The 26,905-nt window shown below is 39.0% G+C and overlaps 2 protein-coding genes across 4 annotated transcripts in view; one reads left to right on the forward strand and one right to left on the reverse strand.

Annotated features, from left to right (window-relative positions):
* The window catches only part of PHYHIPL (phytanoyl-CoA 2-hydroxylase interacting protein like), a 61,031-nt gene extending 43,450 nt beyond the window's left edge, over nucleotides 1–17,581 (forward strand). For both annotated transcript variants that reach the window (XM_065670844.1, XM_065670843.1), the window contains exons 2-5: nucleotides 8,156–8,352; nucleotides 11,656–11,830; nucleotides 12,807–12,924; nucleotides 16,329–17,581. In XM_065670844.1, the coding sequence (XP_065526916.1) occupies nucleotides 8,188–8,352; nucleotides 11,656–11,830; nucleotides 12,807–12,924; nucleotides 16,329–16,863 (993 nt within the window). In that variant the 5' untranslated portion in view covers nucleotides 8,156–8,187 and the 3' untranslated portion in view covers nucleotides 16,864–17,581. The remainder of the gene's footprint in view (nucleotides 1–8,155; nucleotides 8,353–11,655; nucleotides 11,831–12,806; nucleotides 12,925–16,328) is intronic.
* FAM13C (family with sequence similarity 13 member C) overlaps nucleotides 17,385–26,905 on the reverse strand; it is a 55,798-nt gene continuing 46,277 nt past the window's right edge. The window contains exons 11-14 of one of the 2 annotated variants that reach the window (XM_065670842.1): nucleotides 23,298–23,393; nucleotides 21,937–22,133; nucleotides 20,257–20,358; nucleotides 17,385–19,457 (exon numbers count right to left, since the gene is read on the reverse strand). In XM_065670842.1, coding sequence (XP_065526914.1) covers nucleotides 19,334–19,457; nucleotides 20,257–20,358; nucleotides 21,937–22,133; nucleotides 23,298–23,393 — 519 coding nt within the window. In that variant the 3' untranslated portion in view covers nucleotides 17,385–19,333. Of the gene's footprint in view, nucleotides 19,458–20,256; nucleotides 20,359–21,936; nucleotides 22,137–23,297; nucleotides 23,394–26,905 lie in introns of both variants that reach the window. The other variant, XM_065670841.1, reaches the window with a different exon arrangement.

Genomic DNA, 26,905 nt, shown 5'->3' on the forward strand with positions numbered 1-26,905 from the left:
TTGTATCTGTATCTAGTAAGAGGATTTCTTATGTCATGTCTACATGATCTTTATGAAGTTGATCCCCCCTTATCAAACATTTCTATCTCAAAAGGTCATAGCTAATGTCTCTCATTTGACATGCATGTCTCTCATGTATTAAAAATGTTAACTTGAGAAAAATACCTTTTGTTTTACCTGAGGTATATATTTGAACATCTCCAAAAGGAGACATTTCAAAAATAAGTGATTTGTATTACAAGGTTTTGTTTGGCTTCTAGTGTGTTTATTAAATGTGTTGTTTGTATCTGTGTATAATGTAAACCTGATCTTTTGGGGTCTCAAAAATTGCTTCACCTTATAGTTTATTGCTCTGTGCCTCTCAACCTTATGTACATATCTTTTGATTTTCAGATACTTTCCCAGAATGTGTTAAGGATCCAGTGTTAGCCTCAAATGTTGTGCTATCTGGGTACAGTTTCACCTGGCTTATTTTCTGTCTCACAAACCCTAGTCACATTTCCCTTATCAAATTCCTAGGTTTTCATGGAGCTGACGCTTTACAGAAATAACTGCATGGGTTAACATCTTGTGTGTCTTTCTAAAGGCGGTACAGAGCAGCACTTTGCACTATGTTCTGCATGACAACAGCCCAGATAAACACCAGACTACGTGAAGCAGATGAGTAAAATTACATCAGTGTGGGAGAATACTGCGGTGACATAGAAGCGGCATAATGACTGTTCCGCTGGCTTTCCTTTTCCAGTTGCTGATTGTGGGATATCACAAAGGCTTCCTTGTGCTTTTGGCATTCCCAGTTAGTTCGGTAACTTCCAGGTATCTTACCTGCCATAAAAAATTGCAGCAACCTAAAGGCTTCCAGGAGGTGCTTTAGCACAGACTGCCAGAGTTTGGATGAATGGAACAATTACAACTGAATCTAGTTCTTTTTGTAGCAAGCTTTCAATCCTGGGCTGCAGGTCAGTGTTAGAGGTGGAGATTGTTCAGGAGCTTGGCATAATACATAAGCTTAGTTTTCTATATTGCCTATATAGTACCCCTGAAATATGTGCTTTGTATCACCTAGGTTTCCATAATTTTTTTTTCCCATCACAAAGCCATTTTTGATCATACAAATGTCAAAAGATCTCATTTTTTGAAAGTGTGTTGAACTGTTTTCTTCTTTGTTGCTGCTAGTGGTATATTCAGAGAACACCCGGACTTCAGATAGGCTTTGAGTAGGACCTCTTATTTACTTTAACTTTTGTCTAGCAAGTTTTAACTAAGCCTTAAATAAGTGCCTTGACTTTAAAAATATTGACATTTCTGTATCTTAATTAGATACTTTGGGAATTATTATATTCCATGACTTTTAACGCTATGTTTATTTGAAATCCCTAAATACAGGCATGTCTTCTGGAAAAGTAAACTGAGATTTTTAACAGTTGTTTTTTTGCAAATCATTGTGAAGTCGAAGTTTAAGAAACTGCTGTCCTCAAGCATTATCTGTAACCTCATCAGCTGAGAATGGGATAGCTAAACTAGCGAGCTCTTGGGATGTTTCAGTGTAACTTAACAGCCATCACTAACAAGCATTCCACTGTTTGTGTTGTGTTTTGTTTTAAATCTAGACTGTATGAAATGCAAAGAGTTCTATCCTCAGATAAAGAAACTTTTTAATAGCAACCATTTCAGATGCAAGGACAAGCATGAGATTTACAAATTGACAATTTAAAATGCCCTCATGGTTTTTATGAATCTTTTGAGAATGTGTTTTCTGGAATGTGTTTTCATCCATGGCAATGGTTTGGCAGCTCAGGAGAGGCATAATAGTGATTTTTGAATGTTTGCCCCAAGAGCTTCAGAAGCTCGTGTTTCCCACAACATGACGCTAAAGACACTGAAGTTTTATTCCTGAGTACAAAAAAAGTTAGAACCAAATGATTTGTCTTTCTCCATACAACTGAAGCTGCCAAATGAGGCAAGCCTATTTATACATGTTGAGGAGGGTTCATAATGTGTTTAAATGAAAATGTTAAGTTACACTTCATTAAGCTGGTGCAATTTGCATCTTGAGGGACAGAAGGACAAAGCGTTAGCAGGAAACACAGCTGACAAGAGATTTTTAATTACACAAGGAAAAGCCATTTTACTGTTTCTTCTTTCTGTTGGTTGTTCTCTTGGCATGTTTGAGCTCAGTAATATAAAGCACATTTACATCACTTCAGAGATGTGCAACTTTCCACCACTACTTAGGACAGCTCTGATTTTGGTGGCATGAGGGTTCAAACAGACCCCCTTTCTCCCTGTTTATTCCAAATCTGGTTAGATATTTACATTCTTTTCCACATACAAAATGAGTAAATTATTTCTGTCCAGATATAGGACAAATAGCTGATTTGATTGAATCTAAATCCCATGAAGCGGAAATAGCAATCTGAAAAGCCTTCGTATATTACCTTGGTCATTTCCCCTAGTATTCAAGTCTAAATTGCAAAAACAAAAGGTAATGTTTTACAGCTATATTTTGTCATCCAGGGTTACTGAAGGGATGCTTTCACAGCTCCAGCAGAGAGAAAAGGATTTTACCTGGCACTGCCTTCTTTTAATTTCTCTAGATTTGATGGACATCACTGCAGTTGAATGAATATTTCACGAGTTTATTTCACACTGAGTAGAAGCAATCACACTCATTATGGCTGAAGTATCTGTAGTGTTTCCTCTGATGATGGATGGCTATTATCTCATTGTATTCAGTCATTGCAGGTTCTGTATTCTGTGAATTTGTTTCTTGACTGCTGGGTAATTTTTCATGCTTGCATAGTTCAGCAAGCTACATAGGTAAAGCTGTGAAAGGTGACGTATTAATGTTATGGAGTTAGGAAATAGGGTGTGATTTTATTGCTGAATGCGAATTGCATAAGTTCTGAATACTTGGGAGTTCTTGAGTTCTACTGCAGCGTGTCTGGTATACAACCTTTCAGCATGAGACCGTATTTTTAATGTTTCCAACTAAATAATAACATTTGAACTGTGGGATGTCTGTATAGGGATTGTATATTTTCATTAAATGCATATCATACTGCTGCAGTTAATTTTTTTGAATTGTTAATGCTCATTAGCAGAAATGTGTTTACCAAGGTAATATGAATCAAAACTTCTAAAAGCAAGGTCAGAGGAACTCGGAAATGTATTATTTTATTGACCTGGTTTCATAAAACTCACTTCTGTGAGCTGTAAGTATGCTTAGAGGGTAGATTACAGACTAGCCCTTTCAGGATTTCTTTTGTGGATAACTAAGAGTCTGTACATGAATATGAAATTAAAAATCATTAGGCACATACTCCCTGCCCTGCTGTGAAGTTATGTGGCTTTAGAACTAAGGGATAAAAAATGAACAAGTATTCTAAACTGATAAAAATTTGTGATTGCAAATGCCCAGCAAGTACCTATCAGAGGGTGTGTTAAGGTTCTTTCCACCATCCTTCCACTGCTGCAGTTGTAAGGGTTCAACTTGCTTTGAGTGATGAGGCAAATTAAAAATGCCCATCATCCTTTTCCAGATCTTTTCAGTGCGAACTTAACAAATTCCAAGTCTTCATCGTTTGTCGCCAACAGGGACAGATGAAAGCCATGAATTTTCAATGGGAATTTTCTGCCTTTTTTTTTTTTTTTTCCCATTCAGAGATAATTTATGTAAGCAGAAGATATAATGTGGATCCTAAATTAAGTGTGTCTATGTGTATATAAATAAAATTGGTTTGCTATCCATTTGCCAGCATTTTGGCTCAGCTGCAGCAGGGAGTATCATAACTGCTTTAAAACTGATTAGACAATTTAACTTGAAATTTAACTCTGGATATGGCAGAGAGAGATAAGCCTGTGAATAGGAGCATAACACATTAATCCTGCAGTTCTCCAGCTGATCTCAATAAAGCTGGCATGTTGTATTTATTCTTTGGCTTTCAAGAAATTTAAAGTCTTTTGCTTCCAGGGTGACCTATGCACACACGAATGGTCTTTGTCTGCTTATTATACAGGTCAAGAATCACTGGACCCTTTCACTTGTTCTAAAGGTGAACTGGGTTTTTTTTTTTTTTTTTTGTTAAATTAGAGGTGTTTCTGCAGCACACAGGGGTGACATGACTAGGGTTTTTGGCAGGGGAGACCAGGTTTGTTTGACTACTAGTTCTTCAATGAGCTTCTGCCCAAAAGAGACCTGAAAACAGCGACTCTATACAGTCCCACTGTGGCTTCCAGTGTTAAAGCAGCATGAATGTGCACAATGAAATAGCCATTGTAACTGGACACTAATCTATTTTATTTTCATATGGAGCTGCTCAGAACAGCATTTTCTACACTTCTTTCCAGTTCAGTTTTTGTCTGTGTTGTGATGCTTCATCAAAGAAAGATCAATTTAGCCTCAGTGAAGTGGCAAAGTGATGAACATGAAAGCAGTCATTTCTAAGTCCTTCTCCACCTATTTTCACATCCATATCAGCTGGAGTTTTTTAAGAGCTTTAGGGAAACTATATGCTGGTTTTGAGTAAGTTCAGCTGCTCTTTCTGTTTTCAGTAGATATCCTGTTTCCTGATGTTGATCTATTCTTTAAGTTGATCCTGGTATAAAGACGTGTCTTGAAGTGGACATGCTTTCCGATATGAAAACCAGTTCAAAATGCTCACCAAAGCACAAATGGCAAAAAAGGCAAGGTACAAATGTGTTACCTTTTAGTCAGTTTTATCTGCCAGGTTTTGACATCCGTGACACCTAGAGTACTTAACAACACCCTTGAAGTCTCCAGTTTTAACTAGCAGGTAGTCTGCTAAGCAGTGTTTTGCAGCAGCCAGCATTTTTAAGTGGTTTTGGTGGCAATACTATCACACCCTAATTGAACCCCCACTTTAACACCAAACTGTATTTTCTTAAACACCTGACTTCCAAGTTTGGCTCAAAGTTACCCTTGTGCTGTTGAAAATTCTGCCTGTTCTTACTATTGTGACTTATAATTGTGTAACTGTGTATTGTAGTAGTTGAGATGCATTTATAATATTGATAAACTCTAATGGAAATATTCAGCATTATTTGCTTGTTATAAATAGTGTTCATGTATTATCAGACTGGATATGATATTCTTACTCTCTTTCTGTGCTATCCTGTCATCTTAAATAGGGTGCAGTGATATTAAGCCCGCTATCTCACATTTTTATGTCATATTGCAGTACATCTCAGGCCAGAATGCTGTTCCTAACATTGGAAAGCACTAGTTTTTTCAGAACCCAGATTCCAGTTAGAGCTTATGCTCTACAAGAGAATGCTTCTTCAAAATTTCTTGGTGGTCTGAGTGCTAGGGTGTCTGCTGCGTGGGCAAAGCTGATCACTGTATGTTTGGTTCCTAGGATCAGTCAAATCTAAGAAAGGAGGAGCATACTCCGTCCTTTTTTATCTTGTTCCCATGCAGTGGTATACCGGTTGGTATTCAGAAGTCACCATTTACCAATGCTCACTGAATCATCCTCCTCCTTATTAGCACTATGTATCATTATCAGGTTCCTATTACTGCCCGTCAACTCAATGGATTCTGACATTGAGGACAACACAAATATGTACCAAAATAGAAGTACGCATTACAAATATCACAGATATGTCATATTTTAAATAGAAGGGAAACCAGAGTATTGCTTGCTGGTGATGATTGTGTTGTATTTTACTTTCTTATTTAATATTCTGTTCATATTCTGTTTGTATTTAGAAATGTGTGACATTATTTTTTTTCCACTCTCAAAGAGCTTTAAATGCTTCAGGGAAGTGTTTATTTTGGATTTTGTTCTACCATAAAGAAAAGGATAGCTTACCACTTATAATGCAAGTGGTTTTGTTTTCTTAGACTGATATTAAAATGTTGCTAAGGATTACCTGAAGATTTTCTGCTAGGCATTTACTTAAAATATTATTCACTTCTTAAGGAACAAAATTAAAAGGATCAGGGGTGCAGACGTCTAAAGGTGTATGCCAGCCATCAATTCCAATAAATGTACAGAAGACAATGCCTATTTACAAAAGCACTTTTGCTCCTGAAAAAAGTCTTTTTTCATCTCTGTTACTTTTTGTCAATGGTCATTACTGCTTTGCACATGTGTCCTGAAGCTTAAACACTGTGACTCTGTGTAACTTGACTAAGGGCCATAGGTATGGAGTACAGAAGGTCACTTTTGGGGCAAAGAAGTTGCACATTAACATATGGTGGATATGTGTGGCTTGGATTTCCTAACTGCATGCCTGTTCAGTTACTTGGTGTTCTGGGATCCAGGTCTGTCCAGCTCTCCAGGTCTGAGAACTGCAGCAGCATCATTCCGTCCTCTGCTTAAGCACAGACCCTTTCTCCTAGGCAAGTGATCATATGTAACCTTTTCAGTGTACTTAGTAGAGCTTTCAGTCATTTTCAAATACAAAATGCTTATAAAAGAAAGCAGTGCCATTTTCTCCCTGCTGGCTTCCTGAAGTCTCACGTTGGGAAAAGCATTTACTATGTATTTCGTATGAACAGGAAGCTTTCAGTAATGACTGCTATTTCTGCATCTACAGCAGCCAGTCCAGCTGTTGATAATGTCATTGTGGATGGCACAAATAGGGCGGGATTTTAGCCAGACCGTGCACTATCTGACTTTGATGTTAGTTGAGAAGTAAAAAAAAACAAAAGGCGATAGGATGTGTGAAGAATAGGCAACCTGTTAGATGTAAAGGCACAAAATGGAACAGAAAACAGAGAAGTGTTATTTTTGGTTCTTGAAATCATCAGTAAAATTACTTTCTTCAGAATACTAGCTGCAAATCTGTGGGTTTTGCAAACTCTATGATTGAATTTCACGTCCATGAGAATTTTGAAGAATGAGGCCAACGTTAATATTCCTTCATTGAGGTGCTGGTATATTTCTTTGACGGAGCATGTTGGAAGGTTGAAATGTCCCTAATGTTTCCAAGTCAATTTTTTATTGTTATTACCGACCAGATTCACCTTCTGTGTCCAGGTTTTCATCAGTTATGGTGGAAGTATAAATAGTATGTTTTTCTGTAATTAGATGTGACTAAAACCAATCCTGACAGTGTGTTGCCTCACATCTCTGCATGAGTTTCCTGTCTTCCTCATCTGGACAGATTTTGGAACCTTTCTTTCTTACACAGACTTTAGTCTTGGTTTTCTCCTTTGTTTCTTTATAATCTTATCTATGTTTGATTTTTTGTTTGTTTGTTTTTTTTTATGCTGTGTTTCTTTACCCCTTCTCTTACATCATCTTCTGTATTTTTTCCTTTTTACCCACTCTTTTTTCTCATACTTTTGCATTTTAAAAATTGTTTATTCACTTTTGACTTGTGTCTTACATAGTACAATATCACCTAATGTTTCTGAAGTTTAATGTTCATGGAATGCTCTACTACGAGGTTGCCTTGGGAACTAAGGGAAAACCTGGTTTTAGAACCTGTGATGCTTTTTGGGGTCAATGGTTATTTGTTCATCTGCCATATACCTTTAGAAAAAATAGAAAAATCTTCCCAAGAACACTGCAGGATCTCAATTGGGCAAATAGAATACAAAAGAATAGACAAAAGAAAATGGAACGGGTGTGTATGTCCCTTTTACTGTGGCTCAACAAGGTGATCACTGTTAATTGTTTCATTGTGAAGGGTACAGTACTTTATGTATATGTGTACATGCATATGCCATCTATAAATCTTGAAGAGATTGTTTTTACTTTGTGTTTGAAAAATAGATTTACAATGAATATGATTTCTGTTTGTATTTATCTCACTGACAGGTACAGATAGGGCCATTATATGAACTGTGGATGTTGCTGCCATCTTAATTAAACGCTGTAGGACCAGATAGCTTCAAATGTTTTTTATTCTCAAACTGCAGCTGCTCACAGTTGTGATATTAGCCAGTCTCTGCAGCCTGCTTACATGTTATTAGTGCTTATTCACGTGAGGAATTTCATCCCTTTCCAGTGTTTCCCATCACTGACATGGACACTTGCATAATTGTAACTCATAGTTGCTTCTGAGTACCACCTATGAGCCTTTGTTGAAGGCTGCTTAGAAATGGGATTGTATCGGAACACAGAAAACAGATACCTAATAGGTCTTTAAATGAACAAATCATGCTTATTTTTTTATGCAGGGAATAAATCACAAGATAGTGGGATTGCAGAGATGGAGGAACTTCCAGTGCCACACAACATCAAAATAAGTAACATCACATGTGATTCCTTCAAGATTTCTTGGGACATGGATTCTAAATCCAAGGACCGTATTACTCATTACTTCATTGATCTCAACAAGAAAGAAAACAAGAATTCCAACAAATTTAAACACAAGGTAATTTTCATTTTAAAATCTCGAGTTTAAATAGACCAGTCTCAGTGTTTTATTAACCTTTCAAAGGCAAACCATGAGAGACAGGTATTGGACATCCAGCAAAGGTGGGTTTTGGCAGTCTGGTTGACTATTTGTATTTTACTCTGAATATCTTCTCCATCTCTAGCCTGTGTGCATGTACACACAGATGCATTTATTTCATATAAAACTGAATGTTACCTTTCCCTTCTTCATTTGAAAACAGTTTTTGAGACTGTACAATGTATTACAAGGCAGACATTTTTATTCCTGACTAGTTCTTAATCAGTATTTAAACAATTTGTGTGTTTTGTGCCTGTCCTTGTTCAGTGACAGACTCATGAAAGCAACACGTCTTTTCAACAGAAGAGTCACAAATTCTAATGCACTTCTAGAAGGCTTCCAGCAATTTTAGTTTGTAGCATTCAGCACTGTGACCTGAATATTCATCTGTCCTCTTTCCTCAAGCCACTGATGCAGGGACATACTGAGTGCACTGCAGAATCTGTACTTATCAAGCCCAGCAAAATTTGCTTTGACCTCAGAATAGTTGAAATGCTGACATATCCGTGGAAACATGGAATGAGATAGAAGATTAAACAACACAATCATCTGCAGATTTAGAAACTATTTTGGCAATATCTCTGAAAGATAAGGTTTGCCAAGGCACAAATGCCTTTCATTTTATTAATCTACATGGGTTTTTTTATTCATGTGCAAACTGGTGTAAAGTTGTAAAATTTGGTTTTGTATAAAGTAGAGCCACCTTGGCAGATCAAAACCTGTATGCACTTCAAAACCTGTATCACAGCAATGAGACTAGTGTTAGAATGTTTGCAAATATATAAAGTATATTCAGCATATGTAGGGTACGCACAGTTTTATTATTCAAGACTATTGTCGTATCTGTGAAGGAGGAGGTTTCTATTGGTAGTAGTGTGCAAAGACTGAAATTGTAATAAGGCTTTGTCTTTTTCTCAATGCAGTTTGCATATCTCCTTTCTTTTTCTAAGACATGGAAGTATGATCCTTCCCATGTAATAGGAAATGAGATTTTCAGATATTCAGCAAAAGTAGGTGTGCTGGGAACCTGGGTGTGCTGAGTTCCCAAAATGTGTCCTGACAGCAGACTTGGAAAAGAGATGGGTAAGATGAAATGGGAGAAAGTCAAAGCTGAAAAATGAAAGCTGCTGCTTTGGCAATGAAAAGGAACTGCAAAGCAGGCATCTTTTCCCAAAGAGGAAAAGAGGTAGTGTGACTCGTGTATTAGTTACTCAGTGCTTGCAGGTTGTTCTTGGAAATTATTGCCATCTAGGTACTTTCAGAGTTGTCTGGTGGGTGCTGGTGATGGAGCAGCCATTTGCTGCACCAGAATCCTTGCTGCCCTTGAGCTGGCATGTGACCTCCTTTGCACTTCTTTGGGGGCTCAGCCAGGAATGAGAGCTGAGCAGAAAAGAGATGAAAGGAAGAAATGGAGAATCCCCAGAGGGATTCCAGCATGAACATTTCAACATTCTTTTTCTGAGGTCAGGGACCTGAAAAAGAAACTTTAAAAAGTGTTTGCTTAGAAAAAGAGCAACAAATTAAGTTTTGGAAAGCATCATATCTGCCCATCCTCCACAGCTGTGCAAGAGGTAAAACCCTCTGCCCTCTGTTTAATGGGGTTAGGTAGTCAGCCCCTTTTTTGGTACATTAGAAGAGTTTCCTGATACACAGCTCAAAGGTAAGGCTTTGATGCATGGGGGCAATGAGGCTTTTAACATTACATAAAAGCTGACAAAATTTATGGGGGTAAAAGCCATCACCAGTGTGTGGGCACAGAGACTTGACCACATTGGAGGCAGTTTTTACCATAGCCAAAGAAAAGATGACAGGAAAACAAATGATTTTCACTGTCATAGCTGTTGACAGAATTAGCAGTAGCAAATTCAGTCCAGTGGGGTGCCTTTGCAAGACGGTTCCAGGGTGGCAGCTTTAAGTGACATTTGGGAGTTCTTTAATTTTTCCTTGTAATTTTTCCCAACTGCTATTTGATTTAAATAAGAATCAGCAAAAAAGAAATCGTGCCAACAAAATGTTACCCTTGATTATCAGTCAGTCACATTTCAGTTCTTGTTACATCACAAGCTACTAATTTTACACTTTGTTAATACAGAAACCAAAGAATATTTTTTGCTGACAGAAAATAAAGATATTTTTCCATAATAGAAGACAAGTACAAAAAAAATTGTTTAGGTCTTGCTTATAGATCATGAACAGAAAATATCTCTTTTCTATTTCTTTTTTCCTTAAGGGACTATTGTGCTGGTATTTATAAGATGACTATGGACTAGTATTTTTAGGTGGAGAGCTATGGGTGTTATCTAAAATTCCTGCTTTTCACAAGGCAGCCATCTTATTATTCTGTGATGACTGATATATCCAAGAGTATGTCTCTATCTATCTATACCTCTCTCTATCACAGCTCCTCGGGTACGCTGTGCAGAGAATCATTCAACTTCACTGAGCGTCCTTTCACCCACAGTTCTACCATAAACTGTCCAGTTCTTCAATTTTTTTCTTCCCCTTTGTTGTCTGTGGAGATGAGGCATTTCAACAACAAGCAGCTATTCTTTGCTGCACTGTACTGCAATACACTGGAAGAGCAAGACAGAGTATCTATCTGAAATGGTGGCTGGGTGGCAAGCAAGAGGTGCAATGGCAGGCGCAAACTGTCTAGCTGGATGGCTTGCTCTGGCCCTTCCTCTACATAAGGGTATTTTGATACATGTAAACCACACAAAGTTACTCTTGCAATGTGTTTAATTTTCTCTGTTAAGGTTTGGTTTGAAAGATATCAACAGCAATAGAGGTGGACAGACTGACAGCAGAAGGAATTTTGTTTGAAAGAAAACTATGGCAATGAGAGCACAAGAAGCTCTTAAAGATATCCTTGTGCTCAGTAGCATGTCTTTGGCCCTAGTCTGAATTATGTTTGGGTTATATATAATAGTATCAATCTATAGTCACTTGGAACCAATAATATACATACAAGTTATCAGCGTAGCTCTTTTATAGCAGACCATAGACCACTGTCTTCTGCCACTCTGTTATTTTTTATTATATTTATTTTTTATTATTACTTTTATTTCTATAATTTTCATTGCTGCAGCAATCAACTGTGAGACATAACTAAGGTTTATGCAGGAGAGACGGGTTTGGAATTACATTACAAAAACAATGGGTTGTGAATTGATATGGTTGCATGCTGATTTGTGTATTGCTTTGTCTTTTTATTTCTGTCAGGATGTCCCTACGAAATTGGTGGCCAAAGCTGTTCCTTTGCCCATGACAGTCCGCGGGCACTGGTTCTTGAGCCCAAGAACAGAATACACAGTAGCAGTGCAGACAGCTTCAAAGCAAGTTGATGGTGATTACGTTGTTTCTGAGTGGAGTGAAATCATCGAGTTTTGCACAGCAGGTAATATTGCTGAGGAAACATGCACCACAGGATGTATGCAATTAACGTTCGCTGTGCTGCCTGAGTGGGTCAGCCATCTACCAGTGCCACCTAGGCTGGCAGAGTTAGAACAGTCACACTTCGAAACTAGAATTGTAACTTCAGGCTTTGTATGTGCTCAGGTTTGGTGCTTTAATGAGAGGCAGCTGGACTGCCCCTTTGTTTTGCAGCAGTGTAGCTGCCCCAGAGTGCTGTGCCTGGCACCACTGCATGTGCCAGGGTAGGAAAGCAGGCTAGTGAATTAAAGGGGAGCAGGGCCACTTACATGCCTGCTGCTGGCTACCAGCACCAGTGGAGAAAACTGTGGCAGCTCCCTAGCAGACAGCTTGCTTAAGACTGCTACTGCTCTCCCTCCTCTGGCTGCTGCAAAGCCTGAGCACCATCAACACATTGTCTAGATGATTAGTTTAGCCTGTCATTGATTTATAAGTAAGTCTTCCTTTGGGTGTTTGTCATCTAGTGCCAATGTGCTTACCTGTGTGAAAGCTGAGTGCTGAAGTGAGCTCTCTGAATCCCATCTTGGTTGTGATACTGTTTAGACTGCGTCCTAAGCAAGCTATTTTTACTTCTATTTTAATTGTTATTGTCTCACAACTGTGTACATTGTAGCAAACAGTTGATCAAATGACATGAGCCAGAGAGGGCAGTTCTCACCTCCTCTGCAGTCCCAAATACAAGGAAACCAGCTCTACAAGCACAGGAAATTCTGAGCTGAAAGTTGGTGTAGGCTTGCAGAGTATTTTCAGGGAAAGGAGTGGGGAGAATCAAACATGGGTGTTCCAGCCATTTGTCTGTTGCCACCACTGGAAACTGGTGCTGCTGCGTGATGTGAGGTATGTTACTGAGGCTGTGTTCCCTGCTGCACATCTGTGTAGCTTTTGGAGAGCAGTGTGGGTTTTCCTGCCCCCTGTACTAGCAGATTGTCTTTTCTTTCCAGATTATTCAAAGGTTCACCTAACGCAGCTACTGGAAAAAGCTGAAGTGATTGCAGGCCGTATGCTTAAACTGTCTGTTTTTTATCGGAATCAGCACAAAGAATATTTTGATTATGTCAGGTAAGGAAGTAAACACATGCAACATTGTTTGTCAAATTAAGGGAGGAGTGAAAATAAGTAAATGGAGGCAGCTGTACTAAAGCTGGAGCACAATGTCTGTATGCTTTATTTGCCAGTTCAGAAGAAGTGAAAAAATATATATAACTCATTTCTTCCACCTTGCTTAACTCAGCGCTTCCATTAGGCAAAAAGAGTTTGTGTTTTGAAGCAGAAACTGAAGTATGCAGAGGGTCTCCAGCTTGATCAAAGCGTCTGTTGTCATAGTGGAGTGTTTAGTAGCCAAATACTCCCAGTGTACTGAGAAATTCAGAGTGAGATGTCTAATGGTAGGAGGGCACAACAGTGTGCATAAAGCATTTGCCTGCATATAAGAGTTCCCTCTCAAATATTTCCTCTTCACATGCAACCACCCCATTTCTATTTCCAGATGTAGTAAGTGGGGCTCTGCAATCTGAATGTTAATTTGCAGCTCAAGTGGGGAAGGAGAGGGGGTGATATTTAGACAATTTTACAACACTGCTTCAGCTGGAATGGATAAATGGGATAGCTGGAGGTAGGTTCCTTATTCCTGTTGGAGACCCAGTGTGCCTTTGCACATACATCTGGAAGCATCATTACAACAGAAAAGAAGACTTTTCTGTAGAAGGAGTCACGGCTCACGCACTGACTGAGCAGGAGCAGCCACCATGCAGAGGTAACCTTCCACCGTTAGAAGGGCATGGTTGAGAGGTGAGCAGTGTGTGGAAAGCTGTTTCAGCACTGGGTCAGAAAGGCAGCAGCACTGCCTCTGCTTCTCTGAGAGATGGAGCTGCTGCTGTGCCATATAATTCCAGTTTCCTGTCGGTGTCACGCTAGCACCTGTCTAGAGCTGGAAGGTTTTTTAAAACTAGAGAAAACACAAGAGTCGAGTCCAACTCCAAATGGCAGACTCCACTACCTTGGAAATGTCCCCATGTTGTAGTCATGAGTATCTGCCCAGTTCCAGAAGTGTTGTGTATATTACAGAGCATGGAGTTTGCTTTTTCCCTCTGTGTTTTGGAAGAATTATTTTATTGCACATAGTGACAGAGCTGCAAAACTCAATGGAGGTAGAAAACGAATTGCAGTTGTTGAGGCTCTTTGAGGACTTCATAAATCTCTGCTGCCATTCTGTGGACTAGATACCACAGAAGAGAAAACCCCATGATGGCTCTGATGTTCTTATAGCTTTGTTTTCAGCTATGTGACCATAGTCACCTGCCTTTGTGTTCATAGAGCTTTGAAGATTGCTATGGAGGTGCATTTGTAGCTGTGTGTTTGTCCTTGTTCAGCCAAATGTGACTCTGATTACATGGTATCTTTTCCCCTCCCTCCTATTATGTTCTCTCTTGAGTCACTACAAATAGAGACAAGTTTGTTTTCCCTTGTGTTAGTGAGTTATAGAGACAAATAGCTGTGTTTCATCAGGTCAATATGCACTAATATGGTCACAAGGGGCAGTCCTTCCACAGTACACTATTCCACATGTTAGGTTAAAAACCCTAACCACGTGCTTCCTTTCATGAAAAATTCCTGTCATACCATGCCTGTCAATGGCTTCTGTGGTGTCATAACTAGTAAACAATCTTGGAAAAGCTTATAGAACAGTTCTAGTAGCACTGGCAAACAAGCAACTGTCACAGTGCTAAGGCAGCAACCCCTAAATGCAGGGTTTAAAGTGTGAGCTTGTAAGTAGTGTTCATGTCACTCTGCTGCTTCCCTCAGCCAGGAGCATCATAAAGCAGCTCAGATTCCCGGGAAGCGTGACCTATAATTAGCCACTGGATGTCAGTATCTTGCCATAGAAATGGCACTGCAAGAGGCCTGGATTTTCAAGTTGCAGAGACAGGGATTATTCAAGATGGTTTTGTTGGGTTTTTTAATCTGTAGTAATAGCTTCAGTCATAAAATAGTAATTGTACCCCCATACACATTCCCCCCAGTCGATGTCTTGTGAAAAAGGGCTTGAGACAACTGTAGTCTTTGGCCAGAAAACTTTCATAATAATTTATTTTGGAGTTAAATGAAGATATGATACTGTGGAGATTAGAAATAATGACAAAATCACAGTTGAAGACATTACTGAGTTGATTTAGAGTTGGTTTGTGTGTGTACAGCTGAATCGGTTTGCTTTGACTCCTACCTGCACTTTAACCAAGTAAAACCTTCTCCCACACAGCACCATTTACTTGGTGCTCTTACAAGTTAAAACCAGCAGGAGGGAGGGGACAGGCTTTCTTGGCTAGTTTTCTCTCTCTTCAAAAGGGAAAAAAAACTAAAGCAAGAGGTGGATGAAAGACTCTCCAGCCCCACAGCCTCATGCATATTTGATCTGTCTTTGCGTATAATGGCACTTTCATAGGGTGCCTAGAAAATATGCTGTGTTGCAGGACTTACGAAAGGGGATGTTTCCCTTTCTGGTACGTCCTGGGTGCAGAGCATGCCAAAGCTGTCACTATGGCATTTCCAGAGGGGTGTTGGGCACACGTTCTAGGCAACATCCTGCTAGACACAAAATCTCAGGTGCTAAGGAGGATTAGATGAGGTGTTTTGGACTGTTCACCTGAATTCAGCGGCCTAATGCTGCTCAGTGCAATTTGGAATTTAGGGTTTTAAAAATTCACTTGTTGCACTGAATGTTTCTTTTCACTGGAACCAAACTCAGCTAAGCTTGCAAAAAGAAAAAGGAGTTAGTCTTGTACATGTTTTCCCCTTAGGACCAGTACCAACCAAAGTGGAAACTAACCAAATTGCCCAATATTCTGTGCCCAGCTCTGCTCTGATTGAAGTCAGCAGTAGACAAACTAGACCTGAAATTACCATTTGGGGGAAAAAAAACAATGGCAGACAGTAAATTTGTTCCTATAAGCTCTCTGAAAAGCACCATTTAGAAACAACTTTCCCCAGTAGTTTTCTATGTTAAATATATACTGCCTATGCTAAAAATACATGGTAACAAACAGTATGTTCAGCATATTGAGACTGACTTGCAATTTTCAACATGTGATTAAACTAATATGTGTTTATTGTTAGAACTGTAGTGGAAGGCTGAACAAATCAACTAATTAAAGATATTGGTGGTTTGGGAGCTTTTTTGTTTGTGCTATTCTTTGCCTGCACATAATACCCACACAGCTCACAGCTGACAGAGAAGCCAGACTGGAGAAGCAGGTTTTCCCCTTCAGCAGAAGTTATTCTAGCTCTTCCTGAGTCTATCATCACTTGGTTTCCTTGCTTCTAAAATCATGACACTAACCACACTTCTCAGTTTAAGGGTTTTCCTTTATGTCCCTTCCATACTATTACCAAAGCGCATGACAACCGAACTTTCCACTTTTTCTTTAACATGTGTTACTAAATAAACAATACCAGTCATTCATTTGTAGAGAACATCATGGGAATGCTATGCAGCCCTCTGTTAAGGATAACAGTGGCAGCCACGGCTCTCCAATCAGTGGGAAGCTGGAAGGCATCTTCTTTAGCTGCAACACTGAGTTTAACACTGGGAAGCCACCACAAGATTCACCTTATGGAAGATACAGGTTTGAGATTGCAGCTGAAAAACTCTTCAACCCAAACACTAACTTGTACTTTGGAGACTTCTACTGCATGTACACAGCCTACCACTACGTCATTCTTGTTGTCGCCCCTGTTGGATCACCAGGAGATGAATTCTGTAAGCAGCGCCTTCCTCAACTAAATATAAAAGATAATAAATTTCTGACCTGCGATGAAGAAGACGGTGTTATGGTTTACCATCATGCCCAGGATGTTATTTTGGAAGTAATTTACACTGATCCTGTGGATCTCTCCCTCGGCACAGTTGCAGAAATTACCGGTCACCAACTAATGAGCTTGTCTACTGCAAATGCAAAGAAAGATCCCAGCTGCAAAACCTGCAACATCAGTGTTGGACGTTAAAACTTCCCTCATTACTTAGGAGCCTTCAAACCTCTGTTGCCCAATTCCATAGTCAGACATTTCTGTCGGAAGCATGCACATGCCGCTGTCACCAAAAGCAAACACGAGTCTTCAGAATCTCCAATAGCGTTTTTAGTATTTCTTTTCTCCCTCTTTCCCTTCTGTTTCCCTGATGCTTTAAATGATTAGAAGTCCTGGATTTCTTTCTGGCAACCATTTATACCTAGATGCTGCAAAAATTGTTTTCTGTTTCTTGCCAAATGTAACAAAATCCTATATAAACTGCTTTAGCAAAATAAAAATAACGGCTTATAAATGGTGTTTAAATATGCATTCATTTTAACTACTGAACAAATACTGGGATAATTCCAAACAGCATGAAAGGTTGTAATTGCAGCATGATTTGAATTTCGGAGCCTAGAAATGTCAGCACTTCCAACGTGTTGTTTGACAGTGTTATTTATGTTATTTATATTAGCTAACTGAAAACAGAAACTGTGTCTCGACATAATAAATATAATAGAAAAATATTTTATTTGTACTGTTGTATAAAATATTATACAATCATATAGAATATATAGATTACATTTTAATATCAATTGTATACATATGTCATGAAATCATTTTCCCTTATCAAAGATGTAGTTTGTAAACTTCAGATAGCTCTGTATCTGTTCCTGTTGCTCTAGATGACTTTAATTAAAACAGATTTATGAAGGAGACCATTTCTGATTCATAAATGTTATAAATTATTGTCACTCCACTCAAACAAACAACAAACCTCTGAGAAATAAAAAAATCCTTTTTTAGTATTCATACTTTTTCCTCCAAACTACTTGAAGATGTGTATGTCTTCAAAACCATGCCGAGCCATTACATACAATATAAATACAAATATGGGTGGTACATAATAGCCTTTATAAAATGAAAATCTTCTTACAAGATAGAAAAGAGGTTGCTTATATGCCAGGGGCAATACAAAATGACAGTTAAAGCAAAATACCAAATGTGATTTAACTTATTTGAGTCCCTTTTTTTTTTTTTTTTGTTAAATACTTCCTTCCTTTATGTCTGGGGTAGCTATTTCCTAGAATCCCTGCTTTTCATTTCTAGTATAAAAGCCATTGATAATCCTTCTGTTAATAGTCCACATTTTCACACAAATGGTCTATCACAAATAGTGAAAAAATCTTAATATTACAAAGTGTGGTGCTCTGAAAGTTAAGAAAGACACATAATTCCAATGGAAAAATAACCTTTTATAATCTCATTTCTTAGTAAACAAGAAGTCTAGCATTCCGCATCAGATAACTGTAACAATTATGTGCCATGTACTTCATCTATCCAAAATATCTTAGCATAATGCAATTATCTAGCCTTTTTTAATACATGTATATGTATATGTATATATATATATATACATAGCAATCTGTAATGCAAGAAATACTTTGACATTTTACAAAGTGCATGCATCTAAACGAGCTTTGGTACTTAGAAAAGCAAATATTTGTTATAGCATCAGGCAAAATAAAGTGCAAAGTTTAATACAGAAATTTAAATTAGCATGTAGTTGTTCTATTTACTGAATTTTAAGTATGGTGAGCCAGATTGTGTGAACTGTATTGAAAAGGACAGCAGTCAGTACATTTGTTTTATCTCTTCCCAGTAAACTGTATCTATTTTGTTTTGTCAAACTCTCTTATTTCTGAAAAAACAATAGTTTTATTTGGCAGTCACATTCCATGCATTCTTCCTTTTTTTTTTTAGATTTGTTTTATTTGCATAGGCAGTATCACTTTATTTTACTCCCAGAATTTAGACCAAAGCCTGGTTCTTTGAATGCACCTTTCTTTGAAGCTACTGTAATTGAATGGCACCTCTGTCTCAAAAGATAAGGGTGTTGTCATGATTTTTTCCTTCATTTGTTTTATGCTCTTGTTTCTTTTAATCTAGTGAATCACACACTGAGAAGCAACATTAATAGTTAGTTGTGGTGCAAGTTAATTCTGGTAAGAAATGTGTGGTACATTACCATGTACTAAGAAAGATGTACTAAAAACCTGGAGAGTATTTCCTCGCACCTTTTTAAACTAAAAGCAGGTGAAACTGAGACTCTGCATTACATCAGTGTACTTTTAATTTCTAACATTCTCACAGTGCATTTCAAGGATTTTTCAAAAGGAAAAAATATATACTATAGTCCACTCACCTGTGCTTAATATTCCTGCATATTGCTGTCCTCTCTCATCCCAGCTAGTATAACTGGTAAAGTGCATCAAAAAATCTCAGTGTGTTAAACAATTGTGCAGCAGACCAAGACCTGTAAAATTGCTTGCTCTTTTTCATTGCTTGTTTGCTTGTGGTTTTTGTGGGGTTTTTTGTTTTGCTTTTTTGTTTTTTGTTTGGTTTTGGGGTGGGTTTTTTTGGGGTTTTTTTTGCTAAAGGACAATATCACAGCATTACATTCACTTCAAATTGTTTTGGAAATATCATGCTTACTGATGAGAACCTCCAAGAGCCTGATTTTGGCTTTTGTGTGCTTGTACTCAGTGTATTCCTCAGCCATTGGCGCCCGATCTTCTTTTTGAGGACTTCTAGGAAAAACAAATGAAAGTGCCTTCACTTTTACTAGTATGAGGAGAAACAGTCTTTAAAATTAATTCGGCAACAACTAGTGAGGATTGGGTTGGGGTTTGGTTTTTTTTCCCTTAACTGTGGGTCTCTAAAGATAATTTGACAGGACCAAAAAGCTCTAATGGACAGAAATGAAATAATAGTATTTAAAATACTGACTTTTCATATACCAAGTAGTTTTCTTTCTTGTCAGCTATGCAAGCTTAACTACTTCATTTTGAAATATGCAGAGAAGACACCACGTAGTGCTTTGAAAACTGTTACCAGGATACTACATGCCCATATCTTCCACTGTTTTCACCAAACAAGTTTGCTAAATGAAAGGAGGAAGAGGATAAGCAAAGAGTGAAAAGTAATCAATATTTAGCTTTGGGTGAAAGAAACAGTGGCTTCTGGTTTGAAAACTGGCCTTTTAAAAATGACCCAACTGCCAAGTGTAATCCCTGCAGATTGACATCCTCAGAGTCTTCAGCAGCCTCTCTTCAGCCCAGGAAAGATCCTGTGCTGAGGTGGGGTTTATACCCACTGCAGACATGTCCTGGAACATCCCCAGGTCTAGACCCTCCTCAGGGATGCCCATATCCCAGATGAACTAAGCACAGAAATGGACATCTCCACAGAGACCAGACACCTCCATGGTATCTTCAAGTCTCTAGCTGCATCTTTCTTGTCCTGCTCACCTAAGAGTACCTACCCTAGCACAACCCAACACACCTGCATAGGAGCCCAGTGAGGAGAAGGAGAGGGTTTTTGTTTTACCTTCCTGTCTGTTTATAGAATTGCTCCTCAAACTCTCTCAGAGCTTTGCGAAGCCTTTTCTTATCTGCTCTTGTTTCTCTGAGATGTTCAAGCAGGACGGGCCTGTAAAACAGAGTCAAGAACATGAAACCCTCATGTGTTCAGAAGTATTGTAAATGCTGCAGCTTTGGGTAATAAGCAGCCTGCTGCTATGGGCCACAGCAGGCGCTGTGCTCAGTGCCCCAAGGCATTCCACCACATCCCTCCCAACTATAGATATAACTGGCTGTACCATCACATGTGATAAACAGTTGTGCACCTTCCCGTACACTACCATTCTCACCCTTCTAATAAAGTGAAGAGAGAGACTCTGTGGACAACATGGGAGGAAAAGTTTTCAGGATTGAGTCTTGCTTTTGTTCTTGATTCTGTGTGGAACTAATGGAGTTTACAGGGCTCAGCATCTCACAGGAAATGTTGTGCATCTCTGTAATTGATTTAATAAAGTCAACGTCCAAGCCCTACTCCTGAAAACAGCAGTTGCCAGACATTACTGTGATGCAGTGGAAATGCTAGTGGTACCAAGAATCAACATTTTTGGAGACCATGTCAGCTGGTATTTGTAGATTAAGTTTTTAAGCAGAGAAAATATTGTCATGATATATGCAGCTGGTTTTTGTTTTTTTTTTCCATAATAACAAACTTCACAGAAATATCTCCACAGCATTTGTGACCAAACTATTACATACATAGTTGAGTTACTTAGAAAATCAAGGTATTTTTATTTACTCTCAATTTTGGTAGAGCCCAGTCAACTTCATTTATGCACCTAAGAGCTCCCAATCAAAAAAGGAAAAAAAAAAAAAAACCAAGAAAAAGATAGCATCCATAGGCTTTCCGTTCTATCATAAGCTACAGCAACATGACAGTTCTGTCACAAGAACATCTGTTCCTGGAAGGCATATTCCCCAGCAGCTTGCAGGGCTGAGTGATAAAAGCCCATATGCATCTTGAGATTTGTTGTCTCATGCAACCAGAAATTCTTAACTACAAATCAGAAGGTTTTGAGTTTTATAATGGAAGGTAGGAGGGTGGTGCTAAGTTTTCTGGGCATCCAAACACTAATAACTATTCTTATGCAAGGAAGAAATTGATTCTACACACATTCAGTGACCCCCCACATGACTGAGCCTTCATTCAGCTCACCTGTGGCTGTTTGTATGCCTGATGTCTCTGGCCTTTTTACATCACTCACACTGTCAGTCCAGCACACAGGAGCAGACTACCCTGCTTGGCCAAACTATGCTTTGTTTTATGACTGCTTTGTAAGAGCATAAGTAGCTAGGTATCTAAAAATTTTGCAGCAATTATCTGGTAATAATAGGTCTGAATAATAGGTCTACATATCTTTACTATGTCATTGTGTTGTACCTACCACATATGTAGTTATTTCTCCTACCTGATTACATTCCTTCACCTTTCTCTTCATGGACTTGGCGCAAAAGTTTGAATAAGTAAGTTGCTCAAACCACAGGTAGCTGCCCAAACAACAAATATCCTCTGCTTCTTTTCTCCAGTAAGAAAACATTGAATCACGTGTTTGGTATAGAGTATTCCCATGCAATAAGTATGGATCATGTTTAAGTTACAATGTGTACATGAAATATTTTAAAATATTTGGGGAAAAACAAAAGAACTTACATTGTTGCCTCATGTAAATTGGACATAGACAAGGCTGTTTGCCTGAAAACCTTCTTTTCATCAAGAGGTGAAACATATGCAGGCTCACTTTCCTCCTGAGAGTAACACAGGTGCTCGTCAACAGGAAGGCAGGATATTGGACCAAATGACAACTCATGGCTGCTTTGAGAATGGTCTTCATCTGAGTCTTCCTCCTCCTGCTTGTAAAATGTAAAGCATTATTAAATTAGTTGTTTACATTACAATACTAACAATGAATAGGATGACAATGTAAAGAATTAGGATCTAACTTCCTGGATGTATTCATTGAAATAGATTACACATATTGAAAGCTTCACCCAGGTCTGCCCAAGATGATTGTTCATAAGAGCTCTCCCAGGGCCCACTGAGTTACTGCGTATTGTACACCAAGGCTAAAAACCACAGAAGTTTGCCCTGCTTCTGACTGTCTCTAGCCAGCAATTTATTTCTGTTAACTCAAAAGTCTGCTGGAACTTGTACTCCCCTTATATACCATCCACTGTATTATGCCCAGAAATTCTGCCTGTAACAAGAGTTGGAGGTAGAGATTCCACAGTTTCATAGCTACAAACGTTAACTACCAAAATAAAGTGATGTTCACTGCCTTCTTCATGTTCCCTCATCCTCAGAAGAAAAGTTAAGGTTTTGAAACTAAAGCTTAAACATACAAACTTCATGGAGCAATGCTCCTAAGAAGTAACACAAGGGAACTTCAGTTAAATTTTTAAATAAAATGTCCGTGTGTACACAGGTCTACACTGGGATTTTTCAAATAAATCTAAAGCTCCAATGTCATCTAACAAGACAATAGTTCATAATTTTTAAAATCAACCCCTCCCCAGTTACTGTTTCATTAACATTTTTGGTAGGCATGCTAATTAACTTCCAAATAGCCAGATTCCATTACTTCTACTCACAGTGAGACCAGGACTGTTACATTACATTGATATTAAAGTACTACAAATTATGTGCTACATGATTGATAAAAACAAAATATAGAACATAGATATAATGACTCCATAGTGCTTCATGGACACCGGTAGGTTACTTTGTGTTGCATATGTTAGCCTTAATGGAAAACTAAGACCAGCCTTTGACCTCTTACCCAGTCACTTGAAGTGATTGCCTCAGAAACCACTGCCACGCATTGCAACCTCTGGCATGCTTAGACGTTGAATTTTGCAGAGCACTTGCTCTGTGTGAAGCACCCTGCTTTAACCAATGAGCAGAGTCTTCAAATATCAGTAGATCTATTGCTGCCAAACTCCCATACAGGTACAAACCAAACACAGCATTTAGCATGTTTTATTGACAATGGATATGAATTCTTTCCAACTTACAATTGTTGTGATCAAAGATGGAGTTACAAGAAGTTTCTTGATAATTCTGTATCTGTCATAAAGAGGTTTCATGAGATTCTTTTCTTGCTTAGTTACCTAAAGAGAAATCATAACAAAATATGCTCTTCCAAAATAAAAAAATACAGAAATTTTGCTCCTGTAAAGCTGAGAAGGGTGTTAGAAGAATATGACCTCATGTGTATTTTGCTTTCATAGATACTTCATGGGAACTGTAATTTAATCCATAAAATTTCTAAAAAGGAAAATTACAATCTGTTTTCTAATGGAAATATCCAGTGTGGATTCCTCACTTCCTTGAGCCACATGGCCTAGGCAGAGGGTAAACTATTTTCTGTCTCTTTCTGAAGATGCTAATAGAGTCATAAGGGTTAAGATATGCTTCTACTGTGCCATTGGTATCTCAATTAACTCTAATAATGGCAGCAGGCTAGCTACAGCAATGTGACAGTCTGCCTGGGACAATATACTCAGGAGCCCAGGGGGACAGCTGTGAGTGCAGCTTTATAGCCTCAGCGAGTGAGCTGGCCCCTTGCAGAATTGCTGTGTGCATCCCTTGCTGGAACTGCCTTCCACAATAGGGATTAACTGTCCATTCATTTTGTCTGGGCTTTTATGAGCACTAGGAGCATGGATTTGGAGGAGAATATTATTTTAGAGCAGGTATTAAGAGACTGATCTAGCCACAAATGTTTGTAAGTGTAAAAATAAACCTTATGGAAACTAGCTCTGCAGTAGACCAAGTTACTGCGTTTAGGAAAAAAAAGAACAAATCCCACAAGAAGAAACAAACAAACAGAAAACCAACATGTTCTCCAGTGAGTAAATGCCAAAACAGTCATTTGCAAACTAGTCCACTATCCGGCCCTGCTCCTCAACTCACATGCCTGTCAGCACACTTGGGGTACAATTTCACTGTCTTTTGACACTGCAGTGCTGCACTGAAGCCCAGCTACACACGCTCAGATGAGTGAACAAACAGCAGGTCTGAAAAGACAGACTGGCTGACAGTACAAATGGTTCAGAGCTGTGCAGAAACAGATACCTGATCAGCAGGAGCAAGGGTGACAGCAGACAAATGCAGGTTGGTGACACTGCATATTTCTGGCTGAGTGAGTAGTTAGGGACTATTCCCAGAGCCATCTTTCACCAGGGAATGTCAGGGCTTGCTTAAGCAGCCAAGTCCACTTCTTTTCCCCAGTCTTCATGTTCCATTTGATTGCAACACACAAGAACTCCAGGAAATGCCCAAACAAACCAGAATAGATAATTCTTTGTTTAAAACCTTATGAGTGCCCTCTCCATCTGACTTTGCTTAGGTAAGTCTGGGTAACGATGGTGTTCACCCACACTACACATCAACAGGACAAACATCATCACCAGTACTCTCCACTCTTTCCAGGCTGCTGTAGCCAGAATACTCAGAACATGCAGTGGCTTGATAATTTTTTCTGGTGGGTTCTCCTTTTGTACTCCCAAAGAAAGTTTCTTCAATAACTGTGACATTGTCTAGGAATTTTGCTGTTTGTTTGCTTAAAAAAAAAAAAACAAAAAAAAAAAACCAGCAAAACCAAACCAAAACAAAAACTGCAGCAAACCACCAATGTTTTTGCATAATTGGCTAAATTTCTGATTATTGTCATGGAAATCCAGTATACTCCATTCAAATTAACCTTTTGATATTGCTATGGTGTGATATTTGTTAAATGACAAGGTATGTCATGGGTTCCTAGGTCAAACATCTTCAGTAGGGAATGTTGAGTTGTCATGGTTTAAGCCTAGCTGGTAACTCACAATCACGTAGCTGCTCGCTCACTCCCCACCTTCCCCCCCCCCCCCCCCCCCCCCGCTCCCAGAGAGATGGGAAGGAGAATTGGAAGAGTGTAACTCTCATGGGTTGAGATAAGGGCAGTTTAGCAACTAAGGTATAACACAAATCACTGCTGCTACCACCAATGATAATGATGATAAGGGAAATAACAAGGAGAATACAATTGCTCACCAACTGCTGACCAATACCCAGCCTGACCCAAGCAGTGATCTAGCCCTTCCGGGTAACTGCCCCCAGTTTATATACTGGGCATGGCATGCTATAGTATGGAATACCCCTTTGGCTAGTCTGGGTCAGGTGTCCTGTCTCTGCATCCTCCCAGCTTCCCATGGCCCTCCTCACTGGCAGGGCATGAGACTGAAAAGTCCTTGGTCAGAGGAAACATTACTTAGCAACAGCTAAAAACATCAGTTTGTTATCAGCGTTGTTTTCAGGCTCAAGTTGAAAACACAGCACTGCACCAGCTACTAAGAAGGAGAAAAATAACTGTTACAGCTGAACCCAGGACCTGAGACCTCAGCAGTCAATATTCCAGTATTGTGAAAATACATTTTCTGCACTGGGAAACTTCTTTGGTAGTAGAGAGGCATCTGTTTTGTGAGCTAATGTCACTGGAGTTCCACTACCTGCGCACTCATTGATTTGCCTTCTTCAAGTCATCACCCCCTGGCTTTTACAACCTGTGCAAGTTTCCCTAGCAGGTATCTCTTGGGCTCTGAACTGTGCACAAGACCTGTGCTGGCCACTGAGTGTGGGCCTCGCTGTCCTCTCCAGCTGTGCTTGGTGCCCAGGATGCATGCAGACTCCTTCCCTCAGGAAAATACAATCATATAGATACAAAGGTTAAAATTTGCTTCTCTAAGGCACATGATTATTTAAGTGTGCAACCTTGTGTGGAGCATCTCCAGATTGCTTGTTCATTTTCAACAATAAAAAAAGAGATGTAAAAATCTTGCCTAACTTCAGTTTCCTTGCTTTAAATTCTTGCCTGTCCCTGATCTTTGTGTGACCTTAAGTCAGAGATGTTTGGCAGACCTAAGGTTCCCTCATGACAGCTTAGTATCACTGATCACCTCTTTCCTTATGCAGTTAACATCCTCTTGCTTAGCTGGTTATTCACCTCCTTCAACCTTGAGAGGAAACAGCCTCTTTGAACAACATGCTGCAAAGTCCATCCTATTATTTTCTTTTCTTTGAATCTTCAAATCTCTTTTACCTCTATATGGCACTAATAACCCAATTTCTTTTTTGTTCTTCTTCTTAGGAAGTACAATTTCTTCATACACTTCCTAGGTATTTTCTCTCTCCCTCAGCTCTCATTCCAAGCCCAAAGAAGATGGACAAAAATTATTTTATCCAGGATGCAGAGAGATCAGACACAGATCACAATAATATTAACAGCTGGCATATTTTTGGACACTTGCTGGTGCCATTCCCCTTTTCCTCTACCACAACAATTACAAGTCAAAACCAGAAACAGCCATAAGAATACAGACATCAAACAGGAGTGCCTCAGTTGTGTGTAGACAAATTTTCAACTCATCATCTCACCAATGGTGGCAATGCTTTGTTTTGTACCTGCATTCAGCAATGAAGTCTCTTGAAAGGATTTTAATTAATAGTTATAAGTGCTGCTGTGAAATAAAGGAAAACACAGATGACAGGTCCTGTCATTCGTGTCTCAGCCGGTGCCTATGAGCCTTTCACCACTGCTATGCATTCTAGCTTTTCATACGCCACAGCAGAGTTATTGTATGCA

This window comes from Lathamus discolor, chromosome 3 (genome assembly GCF_037157495.1).
Source record: "Lathamus discolor isolate bLatDis1 chromosome 3, bLatDis1.hap1, whole genome shotgun sequence".
Lineage (NCBI taxonomy): Eukaryota > Metazoa > Chordata > Aves > Psittaciformes > Psittacidae > Lathamus > Lathamus discolor.